Source organism: Leptodactylus fuscus, chromosome 11 (assembly GCF_031893055.1).
Source record: "Leptodactylus fuscus isolate aLepFus1 chromosome 11, aLepFus1.hap2, whole genome shotgun sequence".
Taxonomy (NCBI): domain Eukaryota; kingdom Metazoa; phylum Chordata; class Amphibia; order Anura; family Leptodactylidae; genus Leptodactylus; species Leptodactylus fuscus.
In genome coordinates this window covers 64994602-65011961 of record NC_134275.1, presented here as the reverse complement: position 1 = coordinate 65011961, position 17360 = coordinate 64994602, and the positions used below count along the sequence as shown (strand labels likewise).

Here is a 17360-nt window from a genome sequence, read left to right as displayed (position 1 = left end):
TAATGACGTCTTCCGTTATCCCGTGACGTCTTCCAGGTACGCGAGACTTGCGCGACGGCGGCAAGAAACCCACGGCGGCCATTTTGGATCAGGGAAGTCCCATTAAGTCACTGTAATTTGTAGCCCGGAGTGAGTGGCGGTGACGTCATGTGACGCGACTCGCGTACGCGCAGCCGCTGGCGGCCATATTTAGTGTGGTGGATAGAAGGGAAGCTGGGAATTGTTTGCCCGGGGTAAAGATGGCGGGCTGAGATAAGTAGTGAGGCGGCCGTAGTCAGCTGGGCGGTGAGTTACAGGACTGTGTGTGTGTAGTTTGGGCTGTGGGCTCCACGTGTACCTGTTGGCCAATGACCTCTCCACACTGTAGTAGTTGCCCACCCTCTGTAATGGCGCCCCCATGAGTTGTAGCTCCTTGGCCCCAGTGCAAAGTTTGCAATGAGGACCTACTTATAACTTATCTACTTACCTTGTATATTTTATATGACAGAGAGGGTACTATTCCGTTATCGGGCCAGCAGCAGCGCAGTTCAGCAGCAGCTTTCGGGACAGCAGTTCAGCAGCGGGAATTACAATGACATCCGAGGACTGCTGGCCCGATGCTTGTGCCCAGTAACCAGTACATCGATGACCCCCCTCCCCCATCCTTCTCCTCCTGCCAGTGCTGCCCCCCAGCTCTCCTTACATCTTCCCCGTACCCTCTCCCCGCCACACGACTAGGCCTCACCTCAGCGCTAGTACCGAGACCGAAAGGAAAGACACCGGGGCTCAATCCAGGCCCTGACAAGAAACACGCCGACTATAGGAACGGTGAGCTACAGCGAGCCGGAGGGACAAACTTTCTGCAGCGTCCGGCGGCTATCTAGTAGCATTCATTGCTCAAGATTTACGGTGAGGCCTATTACAGGGAGAGGGTACGGGGCAGATGTAAGAAGAGCTGGGGGGCAGCACTGGAAGGAAGAGGAGGATGAGGGCATCGATCGATGTACTGCCTACTACACACAAGCACGGCCTCTATCATCGGGCCAGCATCGGCTTAGTCATGTGGCGGGGAGAGGGTACGGGGTAGATGTAAGGAGAGCTGGGGGGCAGCACTGGAAGGAGGAGGAGATGGAGGGGGGGTCATTGATGTACTGGCTACTGGGCACAAGCATCGGGCCAGCAGTCCTCGGATGTCATTGTAATTCCCGCTGCTGAACTGAACTGCTGTCCCGAAAGCTGGTGCTGAAATGCGCTGCTGCTGGCCCGATAACGGAATAGTACCACAGAGAGTAGTGACTGTTACTGCTGCACCCCCTATAGCTACCATAGGCGCAGTATTTAGTTACCCCTATTCTTCTAGCTTCGCGCTTGCGCCAGAGTCTAGGTGGATCGGATCCAACAGCGAACCCGGACCGCTAAGGGCTAGTTCACACGTGAACTGCCCGCGCGGGTTTTGACACGTGTTTGATGCGGGTTTGCAAAACCCGCCGCGACCATCGCTGTCGCGGATTAACCCTCTGCTGTCGGCTCAAATGAATGAGCCGACATAGGAGGGAGCTGCCGGGGCGGAAGCCGCGCGGCTGAGCCTGCGCGGCTTCCACCTGAAGAAAGGACATGTCCTTTCTTTTCTCCGCTAGCGGCAGCCCGCCGCTAGCGGAGAAAAGAAGCACTGCGGTCTCCATAGACCACCATTATAAGGGGAGGTTTTGGACGCGAAATCCGCTGTCAAAAACCTCCCCTTATACTCACGTGTGAACTAGCCCTAAAACAGCGATTACCCAAGGAAGCCTGCACACCCCATAGACTATAATGGGGCCCGTCAGTTTTCTGCTGTTTTCATACTGAAATGTGCCTCCATGGGCGGAAACTCCGACGCAGACACAAATCTGGTCCACTTGTTCCTGCTCCTATTAACCCTTTCCTGCTGTTACTGTTTTTGTTTTTTTACTACCCGCCTTCCACCACCACTGCTTTCGCGTTTTAATAAGGCCTCGTTCACATCTGCGTTTTTATTTTATCCGAGGGAGTCCGCATGAGGACCCCCAGAATGGATTACCGAATGCAACTGCAATCGGTGTGCCAGTGAAAGCACACGGACCTCCTAGACTATAATGGGGTCCGTGTGCTTGCCACCAGATCTCTGCAGGGATCATGCGGACAGGAAAGTAGTTCACAATTTACTTTCCTATCCGCATGATTCGTGCGGCCAGCACAAGCATCGCTTTATAGTCTATGGGGTCTGTGTGCTTTCACTGCACACCGCTTGCAGTTGCATTCGGTATTCCGTCTTGGGGGGTTCCTCATACGGACTCCCTGAACGGAATACCAAATGCAAATGTGAACCAAGCATAAGGGAAATGCTGATTTATTTCAGCTGGATAGCATTGCTATTTCTGCACGGCTGATTTATTAAGGCCCGGTTCACATCTGTGTTCGGCCATGCCGTCCCCCTATCCTGCAAGCGGCACTTTTCTCTCTGCATTTTTTGCACTGATCCCATTATAATCTATGGGGTCCGCGGGTTTCCTTAGGTAACCGCTTTTTTTATGGGGATTGGTTTCCGTTCGGGGGTCCCCAAGCAGAGATCGCGAAAGGAAAACCAAACTCAGATGTGAGCCAGACCTAAGAAGAGAATGCAGCAGCAGTGGCCCCGGAACCGGATGTAGAAATAGCCACAATCAGTACATTGTGTGCCCCCTTATTGGTTTGGGAGGCATTTTGTATCTGAAGGACTTTAAAGGGAACCTGTCAAGGTTTTTTATTCGCCATAAACTGCCCCCATCATGTGTAGGATGAAGTAATTCTCTTTCCATTGGTGTCCTCTGTAATCTTTCTGTTCCTACAAAGTGAAGTTATAAATTTCTCCAATAAAATGTATTATTCTGCTGAATTGTCGTCTTTCTATGATTTAGGTTTATTTGGAAGCCCCATGGCTGGGAAGATGAAGTCACTGCTTGATAACTTAGATCAATATATTGAGGTTCTTGCTTTATCGCAAAGTGTTCATGCCAAAGATTGGGACGTCCTACACGTGCAGAAGGCTCTTGAATGGGGCGCCTATTTTCAACATGTCCACCATCGCTTCAAGGCTAATAAAGATGTTACAAACTCCATTGACGCTCATCTTTCGGCAAAGAACCTGGAGCTTTCTAGTTATATAAAAAATTACCATCACGTTAGGTTTGATGACCTCGGCAGAGGTAGGGATCTCCTGTGTATGTCCCTTCTCCAGAACAAGGCTGTCCCTGATACCGTATTTAAATATGTATCTGTTCTGGTCCGAAACCCTGACTCCATGGGTGCTGAATCTATATGTTTAAGCCATGGTATATCCCAGAAAGTGGCTTCAGAACTTCTACTCTCTCTTCCCTTATTGGCCAACGAAGGATTACATGAGCTTTTGGACGACCCTATAGTGATCACCCAAGCTGACCTATTGAGAAGCAGTCTAGAAGGAAAACTGAAGATATCAGAAGACAACCTGAAGTCGTCCATAGTCTCAGATATTCTTAGCCGGATTTCCAAACCACGTGTCTACCACTTGATAGCATCTATACTTCTATCCCATGATGCAATGGACTCAGAACATCGGGGCTTGTTCCATGATCTTCTTCTGGATTGGGTTCTATCAGATGGTGACCTCTTTGATGGCTTTTTCAGGAACGTAAATTGTCAGTTCCTGGCACAGTTGAGTTTCAAGTCCACCAAGTTTAGGAACGTCTACATGGATCATTTGGTAAAGCTAGGGTGTAGTATGGAACAAGACACTTGTGGGAAATGGGTTGGTGACTCCTTTCAACTATCTTTTGATGGCCTGTTGGATCATTACAAGCATCTCATGGAGGGACCTGAAGATGTTAAAGACTCCATATTAATTAAACTTCAGACCTTAAAAAGTCAGGATGGGAACTATGAAGTGCCCGGTGTCAGCATATGGACTGACCTATTAGCTGAAATCCATAAAAAATAAGAATACTTTTAAGTAAAATGTCTTGGAAACAGTGACTGATATTTATCTTGAAACTAAATTTGTAATATTTTATTTTGTATGGAACGGTTCCTTTTTACCCTATTTAAGTACATTCCCTGAGGTGTTGAAGAGGAACCGCTCTCCTCTCCTGTCACTTTCACACAAGTGAATCCCATCTGGGGAAGACAGTCCTTCTTTTCTAGACTGACATGGCTGTAGGAAATGAACTTATGGCTTTCTGGTACAGCGAACTCTTCAATGGACCGTGCGCTACTGTACCGAACGGGCAGCTTTATGTCCATTAAGTCTGGAAGTTATAACTCACTGTAAGTTTTTCCCGGACAGGACTGTCGAGTGAAAGCGGCCTTAGTAAATTGGTGAATTCCCCATAAAATAACAATGCTGGGACATATTTTATTTCAATTCTGCATTGTACAATTCCTCAATTATTCCTCCTGAAAATGTATGAATAAATTGACAACTAGCCGGTAGGTTATTGCAGGATACTTTGTTACTTGAGTTAGTAATCTTTTTCCCACTGTTCTCTGGTAGATATTGCGATAAGTAAACTGCTATTCTGTTAAGGGTAAAGTAGTGAATGAGAGGAGCACTCTACCCCGGGTGGGGTTGGCTGTTTAAACAGGGTGATGCGGGGAGACTACTTGTGAATACATCAGACTAATGAACTGTATATGAAGTTATTGTGTAATTGTTCATGCTGGCCAAAAAGCACAATATTTTTATGCCCTAAGTTGGGGGGCACCAGAGTCTGAAAACAGATTTACTTTGAAGAGTTTCATTATCATTAGGCTAAGTCATTATGATTACATTGGGGGTCTGACTCCCAGCACCTCGAACCCTGTGCACCAGCTATCCTAAAAGGCCCCCCAGGACTCTGTCTAGACCCATGACCTCTTCAAAGTTTACTAGACGCAGCTCCATACATTCTGAAGAAACTGTACCTGGTGTTGCAGCCCAGTCTTTTTCAAGTGAATAGGACGGAGCTATATGTGTAGTACAAGGCACAACCACCTACAGACCATGTGACGCTGTGTCTGGAATTGAAGACGTTGTAGTGTTTCCTTGAGCAACGCGGCACCTTTAGGCTGAGTTCACACATAGTATTTTGGTCAGGATTTTGAAGCCGTATCCGCTTCAAAATCCTGACAAAAAAGACGGCTCCCATTGAAATCAATGGGAGCCGGTCAGTTCTTTTTTCTGGCGCTGGTTTGTTCCGGCTCCTGGAAAAAAGAACGGACATGCTCATTCTTCAGGTGGACTCGCCTCTTAAAATCCGCCTGAAGACACTCCCGACTAGGCCCATTCATTTGGGCCTAATCCGGAGCGGAGTGCACAACTGAATGCCGGTCGCAGCTATTTGTATTTTGGCAGCCTCAGGTTCCAGGCCAAAAAACCAGTGTGAACCCGGCCTTATACTGCCCATTAGAAGAGAACAACCACTGAACTGATGGGACTTACATCAACTCTTGTCCCGAAACGCGTCAGCTTTTCATCATGTTCCTACCTTCTTTAAGGTGATGTAATATCCATCTTTTTTATACATTGAAGTAAAAGTTATGTTTTAGATCATTGGTGGCATGCTGAAATTTTTTTCTTGGATGTTTTTCAATAGTAAACTGCTGCTCACTGGTCAAGGCAATGTTACAGACTGCGTCTCGGTCTCTGTGTTTCAGCTGGTCATAGGACCACACATGTGGCATTGCCTATATGACCGAAGTCAGAAAACGATGTTTTGACTTAAGGGGTGTTGTGAGCAGAGTTTTGCATTGAAGACCCTCTATTAGGAGTCTTGGGTATGTTTCAGATGCTTGTCTGGTAAACAGAAACTGAAGGGCATAACCAAGGTGTATGTGAGCCACAGCCTGTGTCTGCTATACGGCAAATCTGGCTCTACTGTCTAGTACATTGTTCTGTTCCTGTAATAAAAATATAATTTTGATAAACATAGATGTGAATAGAGACTTGCTCTCTATGTACAGCCACAACTGTGTGCACTATTGTCAATGCTGTATCCTGTGGTGTCCGCCTACACCTTAATAATAGAGATCTAATCATTGTAATCCTGCCCTCCGAAAATGCCGAAATGTTATGCATCTGCTCGCCAAGGACTCAACAAAAGTTGACAACTGATCTCTACACAGCAGGGACTATCAGCCTATTGTGAGGGCTTTGTTTATAAAAGAAAAACTGGAATATTATATACTCGAGTATAAGCCAAATTTTTCAGCACAGTTTTTGTGCTGAAAAAGCCCCCCTCGGCTTATACTCGAGTCAAGCAAAAAAAAAAAAAAATTATTATTTTTTGGGGGTGGGGGGTGGTCTATGACCAGCCGCAATAGTAATGTATAGAATCTCCAATAATTTAGTGGGGAAAAAAAGCTTTAAATATAATAAAAAAATAAAATAAAGTTGTAAATCCCTCCTTTCCCTAGAATACATATAAAAGTAGAAAATGACTGTGAAACACATTAGGTATCCCTGTGTCTGACAGTGCCCGGTCTACTGAATATAGGGGATCTGCAGTGCTCCTGTTCCGTCGGGAAGGGGTTAATAGGAGCACTGCAGATCCCCTATATTCAGCCAGGCTGAATTCCAAGTGTGGGAAAAAAAAAAAAAACAGTCCTCAAGCTCAGGGAAGGGGCAGACAGACAACCAAAACACCCCCTCCCCTTTCCCAGCAACTACTGCAACCAAAAACTCCGACCATTTTAATTTTTAAAACATTACCAGTATCTGCTGCATTTCCCCCCTCGGCTTATACTCGAGTCAATAAGTTTTCCCAGTATTTTGTGGTAATTTAGGGGCCTCGGCTTATATTCGGGTCGGCTTATACTCGAGTATATACGGTAGATTTTTACCAAGTACATAGTAACAGCAGAAGTTTTGCCATTTCGTCATCTACTTATTGGCCTGTTCTTTGGGTAGTTGTTGGCCAACTGCCTCACGGCTCTAGCCTTCCGCGAAGTCACATGACCACTGAGGGGAGTCCGTCTCATTTGCAGAGACTTATTTCATCGGGCTGCTGACTGTTAAAAGCCCTTGGAGTTTCCTTGCTGTGTATAGCATGTGCTATGTATGTTTAATCCTCTGACTCTGTATATGCTTCACTCCACTAATGTGTGTTAGGGTCACTATTGCAGGTATACATGGTATATGATGCATGGTACATATTGGTTTCATATGGTCAAAAGGGACGTATGGACAGAATTTATTGCAGTGGATCAACCCATTCGATATCTTTATTGGAAATAACTGCTTATAAATTCACATTTTACTAATATAAGAAAAAGGTAGTTTCACACAGGATTTTCTCATTGTAATTTGATCTACACATATTTGTGCGCTTAAGATACTCTTTTCCTAGTACATTTTGTAGCTGGACTTAGACATTTTCTTGCTCCCGTCTTCTTCTTTTCTGGTGTACAAAAGATTATGAAAATTTTCGGAAAGGAAATACAGCCCAGTACCCCAGCAGCTGATACCAGGATGGCAAATACTTCTACGGCTACTGTGTACTTCCCTTTGGTGCTCAGGTACCCTGGTATGAAGGGAATCCAGGCACTGAAGAAGACCAACATGCTGAATGTAATGAACTTTGCTTCATTGTATCTGTCAGGTAGATTCCGAGCAGGAAAAGCTATGACCAAACATCCCATTGCAAGACAACCAATGTATGACAGCATTACATAGAAGCCAACGTGCTCGTCACATTCAATGACTATCAGACCAGGCTGTGAGTGGATATCCAAAATTGGGGTAGGAGGACATGTTCCCAACCACAAGGCACAGATAAGAGCCTGGATAGAGGAGCAAAAACTAACAATGAAGCATGGAACCTTCTTCCCCATGAATCTTCTCAGCCGGCTTGCAGGTTTGGTAGCTCGAAAGGCCAGAACAACAAGTATAGTTTTAGCCAACAAGGTGGACACAGAAACAGTAAAAGACAATCCAAAAATTGTTTGACGTAGTAAACATGTTATCTGCCCTGGATGGCCAATGAAGAGTAGACAGCTGCCGAATGTAAACGTGAGGGACAAAAGAAGGAGGAAACTTAGGTATCTGTTGGTGGCCTTAATGACTGGAGAGTTCCAGTAATGGACGAAGATGGCAAGGGTTACCAGAGAAGCTATCAAAAGCACTATGGCACTGCAGGCAAGGGTTGTACCCAACATTTCTTCATAGGACAGATAGGTGACTTGTTTTTTAATGCATTTGTCTTTCTTCTCATTTGGCCATAGGTCATCTGGGCATTGCCAGCAGCTGATCATGTCTGCAGGAAAACCAAGTGCACTGTTAAGCTGGGCCATTCATTTTCAACCAACAACTATTCCTCTTGAACTCCCCATATATATTCTATCATGTCCAGTCTTTTATTCTCATGTGAGATAAGATGCCTCCAGAGGTATCTTGGAAGATGCCCGATCTTTACTCTCCTAACATAACATGCACAAACTTCAGCCAGATATTTCATGCACATGAGATGGTGCTTCTAAAAATAGAAGGTTCGTCGAACCAAGTTTATTGTGGGTGCCCATCTTAAAAGTATTGTCCCATTGTAGACACTAGTATATTCCTTATCCACAGGAGTGGTTCATCGGTGGGATTGTAACCAACTGGACTCTCTGCAATTTTCAGGATCATGTGGATAGGGAATAAGTGTCTTTAGTAGAATAACTCTTCCTAAAGAGTAGCTGGTAAGTGCAAATGAAAGATGGCGATAACTGTGATAGTGCCAGGACTTACCGGTGTGGTTGCTAATTTCTCCTCTGGGGCAAGGAACACAGTCGTAGCAGCAGGGTGGCTTTCCTTCATGAATCATTTTCCTGTACCCTGTTGGACAGCTGTCACTGCAGACAGAACGCGGTGGGACCTGGAAGTGGAATGGAAATAAATAGGAGAGCAAGAGGACACTAATTTTGTAAAACTATAAATGTGGATCACCATAAGTGTACCAACCCACAGAATAAAGGTAGCAACAAAATACAAAAAATAATATAATATAATAATATGAATAATATGAAATATTATCCAGTTTGCAATGTTGTACGTGAAATTGGTGGCATTAGATATTAAAACTTCTGAGAAAACAAGTCTACATTTGGCTATGTTCATGGCCAAATAAAAAGTCATGGCTCCTCGGGGGCGGGGATTAAAATTTAAAAGAAAAATCACAGACCATGGTCTTGAGGATGATGCAATACTGACCAGATATTACCACTAAGGGCGGGTTCATACCTGCGCCCAGGCTCCACTTTCAGGTTTCAGTCTTCTGCCTGAGAAACTGGACAGGAGATGGAAACTGGCAGTCACTTTTCAAACCCATTCATTTGAATGGGTTTGCAAAGTGTCCACCCGTGAGCGTCTTCAGCCCTCTGCGGCAAAACTTTTTTTTTTAACTGGACACAAAATCGAACATGCAGGACTTTGTGTCCAGTGTTAAAATAAACAGTTTTTCCACGCAGACCAGAAGACGCTTACGGGCAGACACAATGCCGGGTTTCCGACTGCTGTCGGCAGAAGACGGAAACACACAAAGCGGAGACCGGGGCGCAGGTGTGAACCCGCCCTAACTTCTGATGCAAACATTCACAAGTATTACCAGCACATTAAAAACATGCACTTACTGCAGTTATCTTCAATTATTATTGAATCTATTTTTTTCGTTGCTGGATCAGTTTCAAAATTTATGGGAACTGATGTAAAAGTGTTTATTAAACATCAGTTTAAAGAGGACCTTTCATGGTTTGGGGCACAGGCAGTTCTATATACTGCTGGAAAGCCGACAGTGTGCTGAATTCAGCGCACTGTTGGCTTTCCCGATCTGTGCCCTGGGTAAAGCGCTATCGGTACCGTAGCGCTTTACAGTCAGAAGGGCGTTTCTGACAGTTAGCCAGAGACGCCCTTCTGCCCAGCAGCGCCTATCGCACTGTGCTCTAAGACCGGGGAGGAACGCCCCCTCCCTCTGCTCACATTGCTCGTCCATAGACGAGTATTATCAGGAGGGGAGGGGGGCGTTCCTCCCCACTCACACAGCACAGCGCGATAGGCCCTGCTGGGCAGAAGGGCGTCCCTGGCTAACTGTCAGAAACGCCCTTCTGACTGTAAATCGCTACGGTACCGGTACCGATAGCGCTTTACCCGGGACACAGATCGGGAAAGCCGACAGTGCACTGAATTCAGTATATAGAACTGCCTGTGCCCCGGACAATGAAAGGTCCTTTTTAACCCCTTCCCGCCGATGGCATTTTTTGATTTTCGTTTTTCGTTTTTGACTCCCCTCCTTCTAAACCCCATAACTTTTTTATTTCTCCGCTCTCAGAGTCATATGAAGTCTTAATTTTTGCGGGACAATTTTTTCTTCGTGATGCCACCATTAATTATTCTATATAATGTACTGGGAAGAAGGAAAAAAATTCAGAATGGGGTGGATTTGAAGAAAAAATGCATTTCTGCAAATTTCTTACGGGCTTTGGTTTTACAGCGTTCACTGTGCAGCCAAAATGACATGTCCCCTGTATTCTGTGTTTCGGTACGGTTCCAGGGATAGCAAATTTATATGGTTTTATTTACATTTTGACCCCTAAAAAAAATTCCAAAACGGTGTTAAAAATTTTTTTTTCTAAAAGTCGCCATATTCCGACGGCCGTAACTTTTTTATACATAGGTGTACGGGGATGCATAGGGCGTCTTTTTTTGCGGGGCCGGGTGTACTTTTTAGTTCTACCATTTTCGGGAAATGTTATTGCTTTGATCACTTTTTATTCAAATTTTTTTTTTTTTTTTTTTTTATTAATATTTTTATTGAGTTTTAACAAATTACAAAGTAACTGAGCATGTACATAGAAAAGAGTCGGCAATTCGTATCGAATACAGAGCACATATTAAAAGGTTACTGCCAGCATGTGTATGTGAGCCACATTATCTCGTGGCTCTTGTAGTAATGTTAGGAGATAGACATTTAACTAGTAAATAACCATACCTCTAGTAAGGGGGAGGAAGAGGGAATGAGGGAGAAGTTCTATATCGTACTGTAGTTTGGAGGGCGTTTAAAGCTGAAAGGAGGGGGGGGGGGGAGGGGGGGGGTAATAATACAGCGAAAGGGGGGGAAGGAGGGGAAAGGCATAAGAGGGTAGAGGGCGGAAGAGTATGAAATCAAAAGGCAAGAGGTCATAAAGTCAGAGGGAGGGAATCAGGAGGTCGAGGCCCGCGGCGGAGCAGTCTTCCAGGGAGCCCATATTTTCTCATACTTCCAATGGGTCCTGTTTTTCCAACTGGACAGCTCCTCAAAGCGGGAGATTTGGTTGGCCTTCGAGATCCATTCCCCCACAGAGGGGGGTTCCGAGGATAACCACTTAGTTGGGATCAGGGAGTTTGCTGCTAAAATCAGAAGGGAGATCAGGTTGGACTTGGATGGTTTGTATGTGGAAGAAGCAAGTGAGAGGAAGACCATAGTTGGGGTTATTTCAAAAGAAGGGGACGTGAATTTTCTCAAGAGGCTTTGTATGTCATTCCAGTAGTCCCGAATTTTAGGACAAGACCACCAGATGTGAGTAAGGGTTCCTTCAGGGGAGTCGCATCTCCAGCAATTACTGTTCGGGGAAAGCTGATGTTTGTGTAGCCAATGAGGGGTATGGTACCATCTGGTAAGTAATTTATAGTGAGTTTCTTGTAGTCGGACGCAAGGGGAAAAACCATGGGAGTGTGAGAGAATTTGTACAACCTGTTCATCCGAGAGAGAGATGTTAAGATCTTGTTCCCACGCTGTCAGGAAGCTGAGTTTCTGTGGGTCTGGGGGCGTTATATAGGTTGAGAGGACATAAGATGTTTTGGAGAGCAATTTATGTTTGGCAAGGACTGCTCGTTCAAAGGGTGTCAGTATTGTCCTTAGTGAGTCTAGAGAATTTGCGCAGCGGACTATGCCTTCCAAGTGAAGTTTGCGGAGAAAGGAGTTAGGTGTTAAGTCTGGGAGTAGTGAGTGGAAGCGGTCCGTGTCAAATTTATGGTCCAGGCCAATAACATCAATGAGCCTATGGGTGGAGAGGTGACGCCAGATCTCCTGAAATTCTATGGAGGGCTTACCGAGGAGTTTAGGAAGGATGTCAAGAGGGAGAATGGGAGAAGGATAGGGGGCGAGAACGTCTCTCAAATCTTTCCATGCCTCACATGCTCCGGAGATGAGAGGGTGTATGTTTCTAGATCGGGGGCCCGAAGCTCCATAGAACCAAAGGTCGGATATGGAGGAGGGGCCAAAGGTCTGGAGAGATAAGTCTGCGATCATGGACCTCGGGCTATTTGAGGTAAGATCTATCCAACGTTTAAGTTGAATTGCTCGATAATAATTGGCAATTTCCGGGAGGCCTATTCCACCCTCCTGTTTCTTTTTCCTGAGAAGGGATGCTGCAAGTCTCGCGCGTTTGCCTCTCCATAGAAAGGAGGAAAAGAGGCTCCTAACTGATTTGAAGAAGGAGGGAGCGAGTTTGATAGGGAGCATGTGAAGCCTGTATAAGATCTTCGGAAGCGCATAAGACTGCAGGAGATTGCGTCTACCAAACCAAGAGAAAGGCATGCCTTGGTAGGATAAGAGCATTTTCCTGATGTCCGTCAAGAGAGGCGTGAAATTTGCGTCAAGGAGCTCATCTAGATCCGCTGTTAGGTGGACCCCCAAATATTTAATTTTCTTTCGAGTCCATTTGAAAGGGGTGGAGGCAACAAGTTTATCTGTACGATTGCGGGAAAGTGTGATATTTAAGGCCTCTGATTTATCAAAATTTGCCTTGTATCCAGATACTTTGCCATATGAGTTTATCAACTGTGTTATGGCGGGGAGGCCCACTTCAGGGTTAGAGACTAGGAATAAAACATCGTCCGCGAAAGCGGCTGTGTGTAGTGTGTGTTTTCCTATTTTGAGGCCTTTGATATCGGGGTGGATTCTGACTGCTTGAAGCATGGGCTCGAGTGATAATATAAAGAGTGAGGGGGACAGGGGGCAGCCTTGGCGTGTGCCATTGGTGATTTCAAAGGATGGGGATAAGGTGCCGTTTATTCTGAGTTTAGCATGTGGGGAGTCATAGAGAGTGAAGATGGCGGTGACAAATTCTGGTGGAAAGCCGAACTTGTCCAGGGTAGCCCTCATGAAAGGCCAATCTACTCTATCAAACGCTTTTTCAGCGTCAACTCCGAGTAAGATTAGATCAGAGTGCGTTTTCTTGGCGTGAGCAATAGCATGTAGGAGGCGGTGGGTGTTGTCTTTACCCTCTCTACCCTGGACAAATCCAGCTTGATCTGAGTGCAAAAGTGAGGGGATCAGAGACTTGATACGAAGTGCTAGGGTTTTGGCCCAGATTTTTAAATCTACGTTCAGTAAGGAAATCGGTCTATAACTTCCGCAGGCCAGGGGGTCTTTCCCCTCTTTGGGGAGGATAGTGATGTGAGCCTCTTGGGCCTGTTTCGGGATTAATTTTCCCTGTAATAAAGCGTTACAAGAAAGGGATAGGTGCGGAATGAGTGTGGGTTGAAATACTTTGTAGTACTGAAGGGGAAAGCCGTCAGGCCCTGGGCTCTTTCCCTTGGGAAAGCTGTTCATGACCTGTCTGATCTCCTCATGGGAAATGGGGTCCAAGAGAGCAGATGCCTTTTCTTCTGAAAGAGAGGGAAGGTGGATAGATGCTAGGAATTCATCAATTTTTCTTTTGTGTTGGAGAATTTCAGGGGAGGGGTGCGTAGGAGTCAGGTTATACAGGGCCGAATAGAATTTTTGAAAAGCTAGAGAGATATCGCTAGTGGCTTTGTGTTTTTGACCTTGTTGGTCTTTAATTTCTGAGATAAAGCATTTGGATCTTTTTTGTTTGATAAGGGATGACATTAATTTACCTCCCTTGTCTCCATGGGCATAAATCCTGTGTTGGAAATGTAGATAATGCTTAGCTGTCCTAGCATTTATCATATCTTTCAATTGTTCCCTGAGGGAAAGGAGTTCTGCCGTCCTCTCAGTCTTTTTAGAGGTCTTTCGAAGTCTCTCAATCTTCGAGATTTCAGAAAGGATTCTGTCTAGGGAGGCTTGGGATTTTTTCTTTAAATTTGAGGCTATAGAAATAAAAATGCCTCTGATTACTGACTTGTGGGCTTCCCAGGTTATTGTGGGGCAAGTGTCAGGGTTGGCATTTATGCTAAAATACATATCCAACTGTTTTTTAATCGTATCGGTCACCTCTCTATTGTCCAATAGCGCTTCATTGAGGCGCCAGGTCCAGTCTCCCATTGGGAGGTGTGCAAAGTTAAGTTTGACCCAGACTGGAGCGTGATCAGATACTGTAATTGCTTCTATGTTGGATTTGGTTGCGGATGGAATTAGGCTTTTGGAGACAAAGATATAGTCGAGGCGTTGGTACGATTGTCTCGGGTTAGAGAAGAATGAGTAGTCTTTGGTGGAGGGGTTAAGGGTTCTCCATACATCTACAAGGTTTAGGTCTGACAGGTCTTGGGAGAGTCTTCCCAGGGCTTTTTGGGAGATAACTGAGGATCCCGAGGACGAGTCGATGGAAGGGTCTAATGTTAGATTGAGGTCACCCGCTAAGATTACAGGGCCCTCGGCGAATAGCTCTAGATTGCGCAGCGTTTGTAATAGCCATGGGACCTGGTGATGGTTTGGGGCATAGATATTTGCAAGGGTGTATTTTCTTGAGGCTATGGTTCCTTTAATAAATAATGATCTACCTTCCGAATCCATATGCGTTTGCTCGCATTTAAAGGGGACAGAGTGATGTATGAGAATGGATACTCCCTTCGTGGCAGCAAGAGGATTGCAAGAATGATAGCTCTGGGGGAATTGTCCAGTGGGCAAACGGGGGACTTTCCCAGTTTTAAAATGTGTTTCCTGTAGGAAAACAATTTGTGTGTTCAGTTTTCGAATAACCGTGAAAATCTGAGACCTCTTATTAGGGGAATTGAGGCCATGTACATTGAAAGAGGTGAGAGTTAGAGTAGACATGCTGTGACCTCCGCCGCGAGACTCGACCCCACAAGAAAAGAATAGTGGGGGGGGGGAGGTGGAGGAGAAGGGTAGGAGAAGAAAGTATGAGGATTGAAGATTGAGGATCAGAAGGGGGGGGGGAAAGGGGGGGGGGAAGAGGAGAGATGAAGTTGAGGTTGAAGTTTGAGTTGGCAGGGGGGGGAGGGAGGGATGGAGAGAAGGTGGAAAGGATACTAGAACAGGGGACTTAGGTATGGAGGTTTGAGTGAGGCGAGAGAGCCTGAAACTCGCCTAGAGAAAATCAGATACAATTCAAAAAAAAACAAGCCTGTCTATACAGAGACAGGAGAAATTCGGGATGAACGGAGTAAGTTCCTGATCGTTTAAGCCTACAGAGCGACCCTAGGAGATGAGGTGATGTTTCTGAATAAGAGAGGGCAATATTTATAATCTGAGACAATTAGTTATGGGGAGGGGGTGGAGGGGGGGGGGCAAGGGAAAAAAGGGGGAGGGAAGGGGGAGGGGGGGGCAAGGGAAAAAGAGGGGGGGGGGAGGGGAAGGGGGGGGGGGGTTCGAGAGCAGCCGAGACATATAATATAACCATAAGGAACTCTGAAACAAATGTTGTGAAAGAACATAACAAAGTTATGGTGACAAGAGGCCTCGAGCAGTCCAGGAATAGTACTGGGTGTCGATATTGAAACATAAACAAGTAATTATGCATAACCTGTGGAGAAAGAAGGTTAGAATCCCAAAAACATCAACATTGTAGACTAACAATAGTATTATCAACAACTAATCCGGGGACTAAAGGCCTTATAAGGCTGAATCTGCTGGTATATTATCTCTTGTATGTACCATAATATGAGGAATAGTGGAGCCAGGACCATTCCATAGATGAATGTAGATCAAGGCCACTGAGGGCTAAGACCGCCCTAAAAACAGCAGGATTAGGCAGGGGTGCCTTATGAAGGGGAGGGGGGGGGGGGATGGTGGAGGGGGGGGGGGAGTGGGGGGGGGGGAAGGGGGGGGGTAGGTTAAGGAGTATGGGATGAGGGTTTCCGCCGCCTGGGCCCGTGGGGGTCGGATGTGGAACCCCAGGGGTCCAGGAGAGAGGAAGGAGCCCAATAATACACATATCACAAGAGGGAGGGGGAGGGGGGGGGCGACTTAGCAGTCTGTGTAAGCTTATGGACACTGTCTTCTAATCGCGCAGCATTGGAAGTAAAATTTCCAAATTGGTGATAAGTTCAGGCCTGGAAAAAGGAGCGTTGAGGACGATGATGAAAGACAGGTAACAGTTTAGTCTTTTATGATGCCTCTGGCCACGGATTTCTTCGGTTTAGGAGATTTGGCCCTGCGAGGGTTATCATCAGAGTCTAGGTCATGGAGATTAGGCCAGGCATGGACGTCCTCTGGGAGGGCTAGCCATGAAGGGATCGGGAGCGGGTCAATGCCCAGTGTTTGCCAGGCATTGTCCAAGTCCTCTGGGGTGCGTATGGAGATCCTACGCCCTTGGTTGAGAACAGATAACCCAAAAGGGAATAGCCATGCATAGGGTAGGCCTTTGTCACGTAATGCATCCAGTAATGGTCGCAGCATCCTGCGTTTCGCAAGTGTTGAGGGGGCAATGTCCTGAAAAAGTTGGATTTCAGATCCTTCATAGGTGAGTGGCCGTTTGTCCCTAGCGGCTGTTAAGATGGCAGTGGTGTCCACAGTGGTCAGGAGTCCACAGATTATATCCCTGGGAGGGTCAGAAGCAGCTGGTTTGGGCCGTATAGCGCGGTGTACCCTTTCAATTTGTATAGAAGAAGCCCTTTCAGGGCCTAGGATATCACTAAAGATGGCGGCCATTACATCCCTTAATGTGTCAGGAGCATGGATTTCGGGCAGGCCTTTGAGCCTTATGTTTCTCCTTCTATTCCTGTTCTCCAGGTCTTCAATCATCTCATGTAAACGGTTGAGATGACTGTGGTGGTTGGATATGTGCTGCACTGCAGTGTTAGAATGCTGGGTGAGGGCTTGGTGTGCAGCCTCTAGTCTGTCTACTCTGCCTCCCATGTGCTGGAGGTCTGCACGCATTTCTGCCAGTTCTGCCATTACAGGGGCTATTGCCTGAGCAAGGGCTTTCCTTAAGAAGGATTTGAAAAAGGAGGTAGATATGGTACCTTGTGAGTCTGCCCCTGATGCGCTGTCTATGTCGGAGTCTTCCGCTTCTCCTTCCATGCGGGAGGCCTCCGGCGCCATCTTGCGCGCCATAGCAGGGGACTGAGATGCTTTCTTCCGAAAGTATTTGTGTAGCTCGGATGCGTTGGATCGCTGAACCGGGGTCCCGGGAACGTCTCCCCCTCTCTCCCGTTGCTGCTTGCCCATTTTCAGGCTGAAAGAGGCTGTAGGGTCGGTGTTCGGCTATGAAGTTGA

At 46.2% G+C, this 17360-nt stretch overlaps 2 protein-coding genes across 3 annotated transcripts in view; one reads left to right on the top strand and one right to left on the bottom strand.

Moving 5' to 3' along the window:
* FANCF (FA complementation group F) overlaps positions 1 to 3970 on the top strand; it is a 58809-nt gene extending 54839 nt beyond the window's left edge. Inside the window, exons 1-2 of one of the 2 annotated variants that reach the window (XM_075258902.1) lie at positions 259 to 285; positions 2892 to 3970. In XM_075258902.1, coding sequence (XP_075115003.1) covers positions 2909 to 3949 — 1041 coding nt within the window. In that variant the 5' untranslated portion in view covers positions 259 to 285; positions 2892 to 2908 and the 3' untranslated portion in view covers positions 3950 to 3970. Of the gene's footprint in view, positions 1 to 258; positions 286 to 2891 lie in introns of those variants that run through there. The other variant, XM_075258903.1, reaches the window with a different exon arrangement.
* Positions 3971 to 7314: 3344 nt separating this feature from the next.
* Positions 7315 to 9203, bottom strand: LOC142185489 (vomeronasal type-2 receptor 26-like). Its single transcript, XM_075260920.1, has 3 exons — positions 9147 to 9203; positions 8714 to 8840; positions 7315 to 8240 (listed from the first exon to the last, which is right to left on the bottom strand). The coding sequence occupies exons 1-3, from the start codon at positions 9201 to 9203 to the stop codon at positions 7315 to 7317; spliced, it is 1110 nt and encodes a 369-aa protein (XP_075117021.1).
* Between the last annotated feature and the right edge of the window lie 8157 nt (positions 9204 to 17360).